The 15,698-nt window shown below is 42.1% G+C and overlaps 1 protein-coding gene across 2 annotated transcripts; it reads left to right on the forward strand.

Annotated features, from left to right (window-relative positions):
* The first annotated feature begins 4,602 nt into the window (after positions 1-4,602).
* LOC139412597 (tetraspanin 14) lies at positions 4,603-15,698 on the forward strand. Of its 2 annotated transcripts, XR_011634716.1 has the most exons (10): positions 4,636-4,721; positions 5,382-5,470; positions 6,968-7,018; positions 8,726-8,872; positions 10,456-10,626; positions 11,042-11,167; positions 11,657-11,707; positions 12,944-13,057; positions 13,136-14,525; positions 14,566-15,698. XR_011634716.1 is itself a non-coding variant. In XM_071159303.1 (9 exons), the coding sequence occupies exons 2-9, from the start codon at positions 5,390-5,392 to the stop codon at positions 13,202-13,204; spliced, it is 810 nt and encodes a 269-aa protein (XP_071015404.1). In that variant the 5' UTR covers positions 4,603-4,721; positions 5,382-5,389; the 3' UTR covers positions 13,205-15,698. The 2 variants fall into 2 exon arrangements, 1 of the variants encoding a protein (XP_071015404.1); XM_071159303.1 differs by having other exon boundaries at positions 4,603-4,721; positions 13,136-15,698.

Genomic DNA, 15,698 nt, shown 5'->3' on the forward strand with positions numbered 1-15,698 from the left:
TTTTTTTCTCATTATTTTAGGGTATTATTTAAAAAAAAATATATTACATCTTTGCTCTGCGAAAGAAGCAGAGATGACAGAAAACTTGACCGATGTCAACTAGATAGAAGCATTCATTCTATAGATTCATAACATCATTATTTTGAACAAAGGGTTACGTCTTCTAGGGCAATATATAATGACAGAAGAGAAGCTGCATGTATCTAATTATAGACAAGTTGACTTATAAATAGGCTACTGAAATGTCGGAAATTATACGCAGAAACATGTCTAATTCAGGCAACAACAACAAAAGAATCCTGCTCCCCCTGTCAGAAAATCGTTTTGCTGTCTCTGACTGTAGCTAGCCTACAGCGTATTTTCTATATTAGTGTTAAAGACAATTTATGCTTGATCTGCAAATGTGGTCAGAGACTCCATTTGGAGGGTGTGACGCAATTGCGGAGCCTTCAGAGGAATGAAGAGGCCAAATTGACCTCTGTACCGCATCGCTGTGCCCCTCCCAAATTGTGTAACAATCTGGAGGGCTCCATATAGCTCAGCATTGACATGATTGGTTGATGGTAGTTGGGGGCAGGAGGTCCTGTATAAACACAAACTCACGTCCTTCACAACAGCTCTGCTCAACAGCTCTGTGCTGCTCCACAAAGCACAATAATTATGAATGCCCTCACTTCTGCAGAGGCCTTATCATCGTAAAGGCTGCACGGCCAATGCAGATGTCGATTTGACCAAGCAGTGCTTTTTAGGGTCTGGTGCAGGCCTCACATTTTCACTTTATCACATATAGTTAGGCGGTTGCAGATGGGTTACTAGTAGTGCGGGCAGGTTCAGGTAAAAGGCACTACATGGTCAATCCGAGGTCTGCATTGGTCATGCAGCATTTACGGAGATACAGCCTCTGCAGAAGTCAGGGCATTCACTTCTTGCTTCGCGGAGCAGCGTAGAGCTGTTGAGCAGAGCTGTTGTGAAGGAAGTTGTAAAGGAAGTGAGTTTGTGTTTATACAGGACCTCCCACCCCCCCTACCATTAACCAATCATGTCAATGCTGGGTTATACGGAGCCCTCCGCATTGTAAAAAAAATGTGTAGCAGCACAGACTCCACAATTGCGTCACACCCTTCGAGTACGGAGCCTTCGAGTACATTTCCAGATCAAGCATAAACTGCCTTAAAACAAACAGCTGACTTGTGCACCACTAGCAGGCACAACACAAAAACCTCAGATGATGTAAAATAGGGTCTAACTGCAACATATGCTAACATGAAGAAAATCTGACTTTACAAGTTTTTATATAGGCCTAATAATTTTTACAATTTATTTTCAAGAAATTATAAATAGTTTGGCAACCCTGTTTGTAAGCATTTAAATTATAGCAATCTCAAGAGTTTATATTTTACACTGATGGTAAGGTGGGCTATGCAAAATAGGTCAACTTTGAGCACCTTTGTCTCTTTGAATGTTTTGGCATTTAGGTCCAAAAAGTCACTTTTTGAGCACTTCTACAATGAGCAAACACGTATGGAAGATTTCGCTCAAATCAAAAGGGGTTCTGCAAAAGGGGTGTTTTTTGTGGTTGCATTAGACTCTTGCTGTGTGTGTGTGTGTGTGTGTGTGTGTGTGTGTGTGTGTGTGTGTGTGTGTGTGTGTGTGTGTGTGTGTGTGTGTGTGTGTGTGTGTGTGTGTGTGTGTGTGTGTGTGTGTGTGTGTGTATAATATATATAATGCCATTTATTAACCATATTCATTGGTGATGGGGCTATCTTTGAGGATATTTTATATTTCCATAAAGTTAAAGAGATGTGTTTAAATAGATTATTACTCAATAAATTAGCAATTCAAGTTCTGACTTCTAACTTTGTAACAATGTAACAAACAAACTACTTTTAGTTTTTATGGTTGCCTAGTGTTTAGAGCGTTTGGCCAGTAACCGAAAGGTTGCTTCAGCAGTGATAAATTCATGAACTTCTTTGACAAAAAGATCATGATCATTAGAAAGCAAATTACAGACTCCTCTTGAAATCTGAGTATTTCTCCAAAGCTCAGTTGTCCTGAGTCTGCACAACTCTGCCAGGACCTAGGATCAAGGGAGACACTCAAGATATTTAATACTATACAGTATCTCTTGACGCATTGATTAAAATAATCATGACCTCTAAAACTTCAAGCTGCGTACTGGACCCTATTCTAACTAAACTACTGAAAGAGCTGCTTCGTGTGCTTGGCCCTCCTACATAATAAACGGCTCTCTATCCACCGGTTGAGTACCAAACCCACTAAAAGTGGCAGTAATAAAGCCTCTCTTGAAAAAGCCAAACATTGACCCAGAAAATATAAAAAACTATCAGCCTATATCGAATCTCCCATTCCTCTCAAAACAATTTGAAAAAGCTGTTGCGCAGCAACTCACTTCCCAAACAATGCATATGAAATGCTTCCGTCTGGTTTTAGACCCCATCATAGCACTGAGACTGCACTTGTGAACGTGGTAAATGACCTTTAAATGGCGTCAGACCGAGGCTCTGCATCTGTCCTCGTGCTCCTAGACCTTAGTGCTGCTTTTGATACCATTGATCAGCACATTATTTTGAAGAGATTGGAAACCCAAATTGGTCTACATGGACAAGTTCTGGCCTGGTTTAGATCTTATCTGTCGTAAAGATATCAGTTTGCATCTGTGGATGGTTTGTGCTCTGACAAATCAACTGTAAATGTTGGGGTTCCTCAAGGCTCCGTTTTTCATTATATATTTTACCTATTGGTGATGTCATTCGGAAACATAATGTTAACTTTCACTGCTATGCAGACAACACACAGCTATACATTTCGAATAAACATGGTGAAGCCCAAAAATTGCCCTCCCTGGAAGCCTGTATTTCAGCCATAAGGAAGTGGATGACGACAAATGTTCTACTTTTAAACTCAGACAGAACAGAGATGCTAGTTCTAGGTCCAAGAAACAAAGAGATCTTCTGTTGAATCTGACAGTTAATCTTGATGGTTGCACAGTCGTCTCAAATAAAACTTTGAAGGACCTCTGTGTTACTCTGGACCCTGATCGCTCTTTTGACGAACTTATCAAGACTGTTTCAAGGACAGCTTTTTTCCATCTACATAACATTGCAAAAAACAGAAACTTTCTGTCAAGAATTATGCAGAAAGAATGTATCCGTGCTTTTGTAACTTCTAGGTTAGAATACTGCAATGCTCTACTTTCCGGCTACCCAGATAAAGCACTAAATAAAATTCAGTTATTGCTAAACACGGCTGCTAGAATCTTGACTAGAATCTTGAAATGTGATCATATTACTCCATTGCTAGCCTCTCTACACTGGCTTCCTGTTAAGGCAAGGGCTGATTTCAAGGTTTTACTGTCAACCTACAAAGCATTACATGGGCTTGCTCCTACCTATCTTTCCGATTTGGTCCTGCCGTACATACCTACACGTATGCTACGGTCACAAGACGCAGGCCTCCTTACTGTCCCTAGAATTTCTAAGAAACAGCTGGAGGCACGGTTTCTCCTATAGAGCTCAATTTTTATGGAATGGTCTGCCAATCCATGTGAGAGACGCAGACTCGGTCTCAACCTTTAAGTCTTTATTGAAGACTCATCTCTTCATTAGGTCCTATGATTGAGTGTAGTCTGGCCCAGGAGTGTGAAGGTGAACGGAAAGGCACTGGAGCAACGTTCTGTCTCTGCCTGGCCGGTTCCCCCTCTCTCCACTGGGATTCTCTGCCTCAAACCCTATTACAGGGGCTGAGTCCCTGGCTTACTGGTGCTCTTCCATGCCGTCCCCAGGAGGGGTGTGTCACTTGAGTGGGTTGAGTCATCTCCCCCTGGGTTGTGCCGTGGGGGAGATCTTCGTGGGCTATACTCGGCCTTGTCTCAGGATGTTAAGTTGGTGGTTGAAGATATCCATCTAGTGGTGTGGGGGCTGTGATTTGGCAAAGTGGGTGGGGTTATATCCTGCCTGTTTGGCCCTGTCCGGGGGTATCGTCGGACTGGGCCACAGTGTCTCCCGACCCCTCCTGTCTCAGGCTCCAGTATTTATGCTGCAATAGTTTGTGTCAGGGGGCCAGGGTTAGTCTGTAATATCTGGAGTATTTCTCCTGCCTTTAAGTACTCTCTCTCTCTCTCTCTTGCTCTCTCTCTCTCTCTCTCTCTCCCTGCTGGCCATGTTCTGTTATAATCTCCACCCTGCACAGCCAGAAGAGGACTGGCCACCCCTCATAGCCTGGTTCCTCTCTAGGTTTCTTCCTAGGTTCTGGCCTTTCTATGGAGTTTTTCCCAGCCACCGTGCTTCTACACCTGCCTTGTTTGGGGTTTTAGGCTGGGTTTCTATACAGCACTTTGTGACATCAGCTGATGTAAGAAGGGCTTTATAAATACATTTGATTGTTTGATTGGTTGCTGGATCAATCATTGAGCTGACAAGGTAAAAATCTGTCGTTCTGCCCCTGAACAAGGCAGTTAACCCACTGTTCCCCGATAGGCCGTCACTGTAAATAAGAATTTGTTCTTAACTGACTTGCCAAGTTAAATAAAATAAAAATGTGTTAGTCATTGTTACAAAAAGTCTTAGGAGACATTTTTTCGACACATCCAGTAAGGGGAGCAGGCCACACCCGGACAAATTGGGCGTGGCTTCCTGCCCTTTCGGGAAGTCGAGAATAAAGTCTCCAAAGAGTTTTTAAAACTCAGCCAAGCCAACAAAGCGGTGAGTGTTGAGATAGCGACGGAGAAAATACGTATTACGAATGGATTAAATGTAACGAGCTAGCTACAGTAGTTATAAAAAATATATATATATCGTCACCGTTAGCTGACTCCTAGTCAATGGCTAGCTAACTTAACGTTATCTAGCTAAATTAATTACCGTTAGCATCTAGCAAGGGAACATTAGAGACTTAGCGGCATAATTATTGAATGGCATATGTGTTTAACTTCCCAATTAATCACATTATGTCCCGGGAAGCCACCATGCCTAGTAACGTTAGCTATCTTGCTAAGTTAGCTGTGTTTACATGTAGCTACCATGTTATCTAGTGATAGTTAGCCGCAGTATAAATTGTTTGTCTTGACCGACTAACGTGGTAGCCAGGTAAAGACTAACGTTTAACATTAGTTTAGCATTTTCAATCTAGTTAACGTTTAGCTAGTTAGCTGGCCAAATAAGTTTTAAAAGCTAGCTTGGGTCTTGTCTAATCAGTTGTAGCTAACTTACCATTATGTGTTTCAGTTGCGCTAACTAAACATGTATGTTGCTGACCTTTATGGATATACAGCTGGATTATACACTAGCTAACTAGGTAAACCTTTCACATCCTGTTATATCCGTGCCACCTAGCTAAATGTTATGTCTCGTCTCTCAACACAGGGGCAAAGATGCACTACTATCGTTATGAAAATGAAGAGGTCAGCTGCTGCTACAAGTACCTCATGTTTAGCTACAACATAATATTTTGGGTAAGTAGCACTAGCGGTAGCCCAGTAAACCTTTAAGGCAGGCAAAATGCCTCTCTTTAGAACCCGAGAGAGTGTGATACTTACTCATCTCTAACATGTAGGCTCAGCATTCCCGAACAGTCCTATTACAAGTCAGAATGTTGGAACAAACTTCACTTCAACTTACTTTACCTATTGTCTGCTGCTTTTCTCTGTTGTCTGAAGTAATCTGAGACAAAATATCCACAGGAAAGTGTTATCAACCAGACTGAGTACGCTGGCTTGTATTTCTGGTTGTGTTTTCAATACTGACAAAACAAACACATGCACAATATGGCTGAACCACAGACCGAACCTGTCCCATCCCAATTAGCTGGCAAACTTCACAAACACTTCAAGCTGATTGTGAGGAAACGTGCTTCGTTCGGTTAAATTCGGGCTATTGGTTACATATTGTTCAATGTGTCAGGAGATTAAAAAGCCAAGTGGCAGATACTACCGGCACTGCAAAAAGTTGAGTTAACAACACTTTCCTGTAGATACCTTATCTCTACCACCTACCGTCAAAAGCACAGACAACCGGTTAAGTAAGTGTAAATATAATTGTATTCAACATTCTGGCTCGTAGACTCCTGCGTCTTTTTTAGGCAGACCTCTTTCCTCTTTTGAATATAGGCATACAAATACTATGACACCCCCTTGTCTCATTTGGTGCTAAGCAATGAATGTAGCTATGAATATACTGTTGGCCATGAGCAGTACCTAAATCAGATACTAGAATACTGCAACAATAGGGTGGTGCCCATTGTTTTCTTTTCATGCAAGAATTTCTAGGAATCCCATGTAGGAAACACATTGATTCACTTCAACCATTATCTGCCTTGGAGGCCAGATGGCAGCCTCTGCAGGCTGACCCGGTGCCACTGTCTATCTACACAGTACTTTTTCCATAGCCTCTCCCTCTGATAAAATCCTCCACTGGTAACAGCCACTGCTTTGGTTTATTTTGTCAATTAAAGAATAGTGCAAAATATTGCTTTGTGCTGTCACTTTACACATGTCTATCAATTCCCTGCCAACATCGAGTTGAGAATGAACATTGAGAGCCCATACATCCTGCTTTAGAGTGAACAGGACTCAGTCTGATGGGTGCTAGTTTCCTCTCTTGGTGTCAACAGGAAATGTAGAAATGTTTCAGTTTGTTTTCTGGTTAAGTGTTACTTCGTCTCTTGATAGGGAAGGGGGTGTGGTAACCATTTGTGACTGCTCATCCTGTTTTAAAAAATGTATTAATTATGTTGCTCCCCCTTTGTAATTAAAGCGGTTGTCAGTGTTTGTGGTCAGCAGGATTCTATTTTTTTAATATATATATATATATATATATCTATATCTATATCTATGCTTCAATGTTCTTTAGTACAGAGGTCTACCTAATGCCCTGGTTAAATACAAGTAAACACACCTGATGTAAGTAAATGAACATACCAGAAAAAATAGTTTCTATGCTTCTTTCCTCAGCTGGCTGGAGCAGCATTCATTGCCATTGGGTTCTGGGCCTGGAGTGAGAAGGTGAGTTAGCAGCTTCTCCCATGGCCCTGTGAATGTTTCACCACTGGACAGAGACAAATGACTGTTTGTATAATTGTGTTTGAGATTGACCTTAAACACACAGACTGATTGGCTGTATAATACTTAAGCCAGGATTATCCAGTCACTTCTCTTCACAGCTTTTGAAAGCTTCACAATTATCAAGTTTAATTTCCCCTCTTGTTACACATGGCTTAACTTTAGCTGATAAGGCATTTTAATGTAAATGTCTGTTGTCTAGGGTCAAACCGCTTGACTACATTAGAGGTTATTCCAATGCGTATTGGACCTATTAATTTTACTAGGTAACACAGCAGCTTTTAATCACAGGTACGCCGTGATTTATTCAATGTTTGAAGTAATGCCTGCATGTTGATGCTATTCTTGAAATGATATCAGTCTCTGTGTCATCAGTGTTTAGTGCTGAGCGATTAGTGCTTTTTTTTAGGCCTGTTTCACTTTGATTATTAAAAATCTGTTTTCAGTTTCTATTGAAAAAAAGTTAACATTAAATGCATTGTGTTGAATGCTGTCCCAACACAGAATAAAACAATTAATAAAATTCCAATGATGTTAGTGACTGCCCATTACTGCTTATCACTTATTAACGATTTATTCACTTTAATACAATATTTCAATTGTGTATATTACACTTGTTGGTCATCTAATCTCTGTAGAGCTGCTGCCTATGCTGTTTGACAAAATCAATATTGTTTTAGTTCTTTAAAGTAAATAAGGCAAACTTGTCACTGCTGGATACCAACCATGTATTTTCAGGTAGAGAGACCTTGTGAAGCAACTGCTCTCTACCCCCTCGCACATTCTAACCTAATTTAGCAGTCCTAAAAGAGAAACTGGACAAGTAGGTGGATTGTAGTTAATTACAACATTTTCTGCACAAAGCTATATAGGATATTGGCTTGTTGGAAACCATTACTCCCTACTACATCGCACAGTAAAGGCTTGATATGATTTATATCTAGAGAAACTGCAATATGCAAATTGAGCTCACCGGAAAAAAAGTAGCAAAATAGATTTCAAATAACTGACCAGACTTCGGTCCTGTGTCGCCATACACAATAGCCTGGTGGTCTGTTGGCTCAACTGTTAAAGGTCTGATGCAGCTGTTTTATCTCTAACAAATCCTTTCTGGGTACCAATTAAGTACCTTACTGGGATTGTTTTTCAATTCAAATGGTAAAAAAGAAACCAGCCTCCCGGGTGGCGCAGTGGGGGGTGCTGTACTGCTGTGCCACCAGAGACTCTGGGTTCGCGCCCAGGCTCTGTCGTAACCGGCCGCGACCGGGAGGTCAGTGGGGTGATGCACAATTGGCCTAGCGTCGCCCGGGTTAGGGAGCTTGTCGCCCGGGTTAGACACCAGCTTGTTAGCAAAGAGTAATAATTTTGTTAGGGCTGTTTTGGGAGTGGGGAAAACTAGCTGTTATTGTAAGATGTTTTGGAACTTATTGGTCTAACTAATTGACCCCCTGATGATGTCACCGTTGAAGGCCAAACCTCCATCTCACCAAAACAGGCAGTCTTTTCAAACAGCTCTTGGACTTAAAGAGCATTATCATTTTTGCAATACCACAGTATTATTCCAACCTCATTGTGTGGCTATAGCTATATTTTAGAAATATCGTCTTTGACTGCACTAGGCCTTTAACTTGACTGCTCTCTCACCTATAGGGTGTGCTGTTGGACCTGACCCAGGTGACACGGCTGCATGGCTTTGACCCTGTGTGGCTGGTGCTGGCTGTGGGAGCAATCACCTTCATCCTGGGCTTTGCAGGATGTGTAGGTGCACTCAGGGAGAACATTTGCCTCCTCAAATTTGTGAGTACCGCACCCCTTCAACAATCCTTTTTCTCTGTGTCTCATAGCATACTGGTAAATATATTTCAGCTGCCCTTACAAACATGCACCTCTGTTGGCCCAGCTTGTGCTCCATGAGTCAGACATGCTCCACAGTTGATTCCACATCCTATGACTAACAAGGGGTGTCTATCTTAATGAGTGGAAATCTATGAATAAGGGATTCCTTCATTCACCACATCCTGCATTGTAGTGTTGCACGTAAATATTACAGTATCAAAATATCACGATACCAACTCTTAAGAAAACCGTAGTAAAGTTTCATGTGACAGTACCACATTTTTCAGCCCTACCAATCTAAAGAATCTGCTGGCGCCTGTTATAAAATGTTAAGTGTTTTATAAATTCAGTTGGATTTTTTTTAAGCAACGCTAGTCTCTTGAATGCCCCAGTCCAGTAATATCCACTTCACTTTCATGCATATATCAGGTGTGGGAGCTGTAATCAGCCAGCCGGCAGCCACATCCCCTTCCAGCCACCACTCACCTGCTTCTCTCAGTCCGTTCTGTCTGCGCATCTATTCCGCAATCAGTTTTTAAAATAGAATTTAGCTGTGATGGAGAGTGGGGATGCACACCCTGATGAGTCTTCTGTTACATTGGAGCAGTGCGAGCAAAGTTGATACAATGTATCATTTCATAAAGCACAGGCCAGTCTGGGTAGGCTGTGCAAGTTCACTGTCAAGCAGCCTTTGAGTGCCAGAGGACAAATACAGCTTAGTGACAGGCATACTAGCAGAGAAATTATTTTCTCTAACTCAAATGGCAATAAACCATTGCCCGTATTACCGGAGCGACCTTTTTTAATTTTCTGCTCGATTTAATGCATATTTGAAATACACTGAACAAAAATATAAACACAACATCCCAGAAACTTTCTATACGCACAAAAACCTTATTTCTCAAATTTTGTGCACAATTTTGTGCAATTGCCTGCAGTCAGCATGCCAATGTTCACCACAGCTGTTGCTAGAGAATTTAACAGGTAGGCTTAGTGTGTGGGAGACGGAGGGGGCATCCGTCTGTTTTTAATGAAGAGGTAAAGGTTTCATGCCGCGTTTTCCCCCTTATTGCCACAATGATATGCAGATCATTATGCATGTGTATTCCTCCAGCCAAAACACAGGTAGGCCCTTGGAAATGTGAGAAAATCAGCTGTTCTATCCAGTATTATGTTAGTGTGATGTTGAATACTATATGTGTTGAGTGGGTGGGAGTGTGAATATCAGTGAAAGGTTGTTGATGTAGCACATGCGCATAACGTTTAGAAAACGGGAACAAGTATCACGGACGGGATGAACCGGGTGCTAGGTCACTCAGAATTGTTTTCCTCTGTGGTATCGCTATTCTTGGCCTGGTATCGAATCATTAGTAACATTTTGGTATTGTGATAACACTACTCTATTGATAAGGGTGTGCAATTTTTATTTTATTTTTTTGTCTACTTGTGCTACCACGAACACGACTGTCCTGTCTTTGTGTCTGACTCGGATGCCCCTCTATTAGTCTCTCACCACGGGTAAATGGCTTGTTTCTGTCCTTCAGTTCTCAGGGGTCATCGGGTTAATCTTCTTCCTGGAGCTGACGGCAGCCGTGCTGGCGTTCGTCTTTCAGGACAACGTCAGGGAGTGGATCAATGACTTCTTCCTGTCCAACGTCAAGGCCTACAGGGAGGACATCGACCTGCAGAACCTCATCGACTCCCTGCAAAAGATGGTAGGAGAGAGGGAGAGCTATGCAAGGTCTGGCTGTGGGTAATGGGATATAGAGGCAGAGAAAGGGATTGTGAGACACAAGGTGACCAGTGCCTCTTTCCCCTCCCTGATAATGTCTTGCTGCTGTTTTGTTTCATGCTGTCTCTCTTATCCTTTCTGTCACATTGTTTCCTTTCCTCCTAACCGCTCAGAGATTGTTCATACATTCCAGTGTTAGTGTGCTTGTTTTCACAAGTCTCGCTGCAATGGCCTGTTTTTCTCTGGGGACCTGATGAGACCTGAACTGTTGTCCTCCTAATGTATATGTACTGTATGCTCAGTCCTACACTGTCAGATGTGTGGTATGAAGATGCTTCAGTGTGTTTGGTTATTTAGAACCATTTCTGACTCAAACTCCCCTCTACTGTCTGTCCTAGAACCACTGCTGCGGAGCCAAGGAGCCTGATGACTGGAACCTGAATCTTTACTTCAACTGCACCGTCAACAACCCCAGCAGAGAGAGGTGTGGAGTGCCCTTCTCCTGCTGCCTCAGTGACCCTGCAGTAAGTACTCTGCCCGTCTCTTTTGTGCTGCTTTTCCACTGTTACACTAGTGTATACACCCTTATGTTATACTAGGGAAAATGTGTTTGTATAGCTAGGGCTGACCGTGATGACTTGTGAAGAGCAGAATCAACAACCTCTGCATAATCAAAACAGCTGCTTTGTGAGATGGTGTTAAAGTTCAATTAGCCATTATGTAAATTAAAGCTGAAAAGTACCAGTGGCCTGGGCTTTGGCCCCAAGTGTGACACCAGGTGCTGTGCTGCTGCGTAGGGTGAAACTGAAAAGCCTGATTTATTTTGGGTGAAACACTGGTCAAATCCGTAATGGAAATGCGCCATTGGTGTCATTGCTCCGTCAGTATTCGTCTCCTCTGAATAAGTCACTCTGTTCTCGTGTTACAACTCCCACTGTCATACTCATTTTTAGGTATGCTTCTTATTAGTCCTTGACACTGCCGGTACTAAATCGAACTGTTTCTCTCCTCAGGACACCGTTTTAAACACCCAGTGTGGATATGATGTCCGTAAAGGTCCAAAGGTAAGACCCTATCCAGCGCACACATCACATACATGTGTTCATAATGTGCTATTTAGTAGATGCTTTTATCCAAAGCTTTTTCTCGTCATTATATCATACTGCATTTAAAGGGATACTTCAGGGTTTTGGCAATGAAGCCCTTTATCTACTTCCCCAGAGTCAGATGAACTCGTGGATAAAATGTTTGTCTCTGCGTTCAGTTTGAAGGAAGTTTCCAACTAGCGTTACCGCAATTGCTAACTAGTGTTAAATATCCCAAACTGTCTTTATATCACCAATATATGCACCCATGTCTACTGTTTGCGACAATCTGCTTCTGTACTAGCTGTATTAAAACTACTGCTGTGAAAGGAAAACATATATTTTATTGTGAGTAAATGTTTAAGGGGCAATTTCAGTGCAGAAAGAGAACTTCCATTTCTTAAGGGTAGATGATACAGGCTTTAGTGGCAGGTCATTTAAACTCTGTATTGACGGTGTCTTTTCTCCCCATTACCCAAATGGGATAAACACATGTCGTGGTTGGCTCCCTTCTGCCCCTGTGAATCTCTGTCACTACGGAGAGCGGCAGGCTGAAAATAAATTATTCTTCATCTATATTTTGGCCTAGTGTTTCAGTGGTCGCTCTCCAAGTTGGGGTTTAAATTGGTGTTTTTCACATTCACCCTGTTTTACATTGGTTCTGGTCCCCTGGCTTAGAATGAACTATTTGTCTTCATTGTTATTAGTTTGGGAGACGGAAGAACCATACAGGGGTTTACAACAAGGTTTCAAGGCAGACTTATTTGTCTTCTTTGTTGAACAGGAAGGACGTCTTAGACACTGCAGATGCGCATAGATAAATGTTTATTTTTATGCTGAACATGGAAGAGCTGAGTTTTGCTTTTCATCATAGATGACTCAATTCATTGCAGAAGAACCAAATATTTGCCAACCTTGACCTTTCCTCTGCCCTTTATGGTGCTCTATCAATTTCACTAAGATTTTTTCATACATAGGCTGTCATGGATGAAGGCTACACAATAGCAGGAAGTACTTTTTTTGTTCAAATTCTGGAAACTTCTTGACAACACACACTTGGTGTTAAATCTTTAGTATTTGAAAAAGCAATCTGTTGGATCTAGCCTTTATAAGATGCATTAAGTGCACCAATGGTTGTACTAAGGTGATTTGAGTAAGCCGGTATATACGAAGGTATGGAAGAGCATTCTATATAGCTGTCATTTCCTGTTGCAGGGGGTCTGGAGTAACGCCATTTACGTCAAGGGCTGCATCCCAGCCTTGGAGGAGTGGCTGCCTCGGAATATCTACATAATAGCTGGAGTATTCATCGTTATATCTGTACTCCAGGTAAATATAAGTATATCCACGTGTAAATGACAGACTACCTGTGTTCTAAACTAATGCTGTGAATTCTTCACTTCTCAGATGATGGGCATCTTCTTTGCTCGGACACTGATCGGTGACATTGAGAAGGTCAAGTTTAACTACTACTGAGTGGTGTGAAATGCATAGGCCTACAGAGGACAGTACTGGGACTATCCACCATACATTCCTCCCTATCTCTGATCTCTCTCTGAGGTATGGCAAGGGACAAGAATACGTCTATACCCGTGGCTTGTTATCTTTGGACTGTTCTGTCAGTCTGTGGAGATGGGATACCTCTGCAGAGCCTGCACAGTGGACATTAATCCGCCTTATTCAACTCAAGACTCTTATGTGCCTTCTCTCACAGGATTGCAGTCGGACTTAAAAATACACCCTGGGTTTCTCTTTGTTTTTGTAATTAGATACATTTTTGTATGGTTTGCCTCAGACACAGTGAATGTTTTCCTCTTTCCCGGCAACAGTCTTAACCAATAAACCCAGGTAGATTCCTGGGTCAATACATCATACCTCAATGATCCAAAAACAACAATTTAAGTCGCCGCACAGGTTTAAAAGGTGTGTTCTCTAGCCTTCAGCGTTTCATGAGTAGAATGGTAGCATATCAGACTGGGGGAGGAGGAGTTTACCACGTCAGTGCAGCTGCAATGGCTCCGATATAAGACCTCGCCCTAGAGCTCAATCTGAAACAACAGGATTTCGGCACTGTTATGTGACAGGCTTTCAACTGGCACCACCATTGTCCCTTACCTCAGCTAAACATGAGAAATGCAGCTCTATTTTAAAGGTAGACTCAGTAGATGCAGACAGTAAACTGCATGGTGGGTCAATTTCCATAAAGTGTGAGCCTCAACTTCTCTTTTTTACATTTTAAATTCTCTACCTACAATGCTGTAACAGAGTGAAGCGAACCCGTGCAGATACTGTGTTGGGCGCAAAGTATTGCATCTTGCTCATCTCAATATCTGTGGTGCTGCTCGTGGCAGTCATCTAGCGGAGTGTACCTTTTAAACCATTAGAATCAGTCTGCAGCCGGTCAAAACCAAAAGTGCACAGCTGAACCTCTGTCCTATTGTCCATCATGCCTTGTCTTTTCTAGCAGTCATGTGTCTCACAACTTGTCATACATACTTGTCATTCCACAATGTGTACTGCATCATGCCAACTAGTGTTGCGTATCGGTCATGTAGACAAAACTTAAGGGAAACAACTATTGACGCAATGTGTGTGTAGATGACATGCTTTATTTTGATCAGTCTTAGATGACCCCTAAGTGAAGTATTAGTTGTTAGCTTGTTGACTCAAGAGTAGCTGAGTTGGATTATTTTACTGTTGTGTTGACTCCAGCCAAGGAAGCTTGGGCAAGTGCAGCAGTGGAGACACAGAGCCCGGTGTCTCTCACCCAGACAGACAGGGAGACATCCAGAGCCCGGTGTCTCTCACCCAGACCGACAGGGAGACATCCAGAGCAGCATGGGCCACTTGAACCACAGGTGAGATCTGATCATAGCGCTCACATCCCATCAACCTATAGCCGGGATCGTGCTGTGATCACATCACTAGACCTGGTTATCTGCCTGCATGGTGAAAGTTTTGATTGAGAGATTGTATTCACCTATAATGTCTTGAATAATTTTTTACTGTCTTATCTTGATGATGATCTGTTTTTCTAAACACATTCACAAACGCAAACCCAGTCGGCGCCTTTTCTAATTTTAGCTTGAAAATGTGCTGAGCTGTTCCACTCTGCTCTTGTTAGATATTAAATACAATGCTGTCTGATCGGGCTGCCCGGAGGCACTTTATGTAGAAAAGATACAATTACAACTGTACAGGAGGTCTTGATGCCCAACTTGTCTCCTCTGCTCAGCCTTTACACCTCAACAAGACACCCAGCCCACATCCAAGTGACCTCTGGCCACAGAATGAGCAGACTTCCTGAAACATTACTCCAAGCCTTCTGAAAGCGTTTTCAGCAGCGGTGTTTGCTGCAAGCTAGATAACTGCCAGTGCCTACACACATTGAGCTTGCTTTACCTTCATCCTGTCCAATGATGCCCTGCTCATTCCCCCTCCATTGCTGTCCTCATACCAGAATGGGGTGCGTTACAGAGCCATCTATGGCAGGTAGCCTAGCGGTTAAGAACATTGGGCCAGTAATTGAAGGGTCAAGTGTTCGACTCCCCAACCTTGCTAGGTGAAAAATCTTACGTGCCCTTGAGCAAAGCACTTAACCCTAATTGCTCTGTGCAAGAGTGTCTGCCGATTGACAATATAATTGTTGAATGAGGATATCTTTACAGCTGATGAATGCTTTACTTGAGCTATATGTCATACATTACAAGATCAAATTAAAGGACTCATTCAGGCCTTTAACTCCCATTTACACATCTGATGGTCTAGGTCTTTTATGTAGTTTAACAATTTTGTGTGCTTGTGTTAGATTGCTTCCATGTGATCATGGGAGTCTTTTTAACAAAAGGGACTTTTTTTTCCCATATGTAGATGTTCTCTGTTTTACCAAATGACATTTTGTAAATGTGAATTTTCTTAATTCTGGATAGGTTTTTATAAGCAATAAAGTATGTTGTCCATTTTTGTTAAA

The sequence above is a fragment of the Oncorhynchus clarkii genome, chromosome 1 (genome assembly GCF_045791955.1).
Source record: "Oncorhynchus clarkii lewisi isolate Uvic-CL-2024 chromosome 1, UVic_Ocla_1.0, whole genome shotgun sequence".
Classification (NCBI taxonomy): Eukaryota; Metazoa; Chordata; class Actinopteri; order Salmoniformes; family Salmonidae; genus Oncorhynchus; species Oncorhynchus clarkii.

What these genes read in the sequence shown, in the direction of transcription:
- LOC139412597 (XM_071159303.1), top strand. Translation starts at nt 5,390, where the DNA reads ATGCACTACTATCGTTATGAAAATGAAGAGGTCAGCTGCTGCTACAAG. An exon ending in GCTACAACATAATATTTTGG is followed by an intron (nt 5,471 to 6,967) that starts GTAAGTAGCACT and finishes TTCTTTCCTCAG; the next exon opens with CTGGCTGGAGCAGCATTCAT. An exon ending in ACATTTGCCTCCTCAAATTT is followed by an intron (nt 8,873 to 10,455) that starts GTGAGTACCGCA and finishes TCTGTCCTTCAG; the next exon opens with TTCTCAGGGGTCATCGGGTT.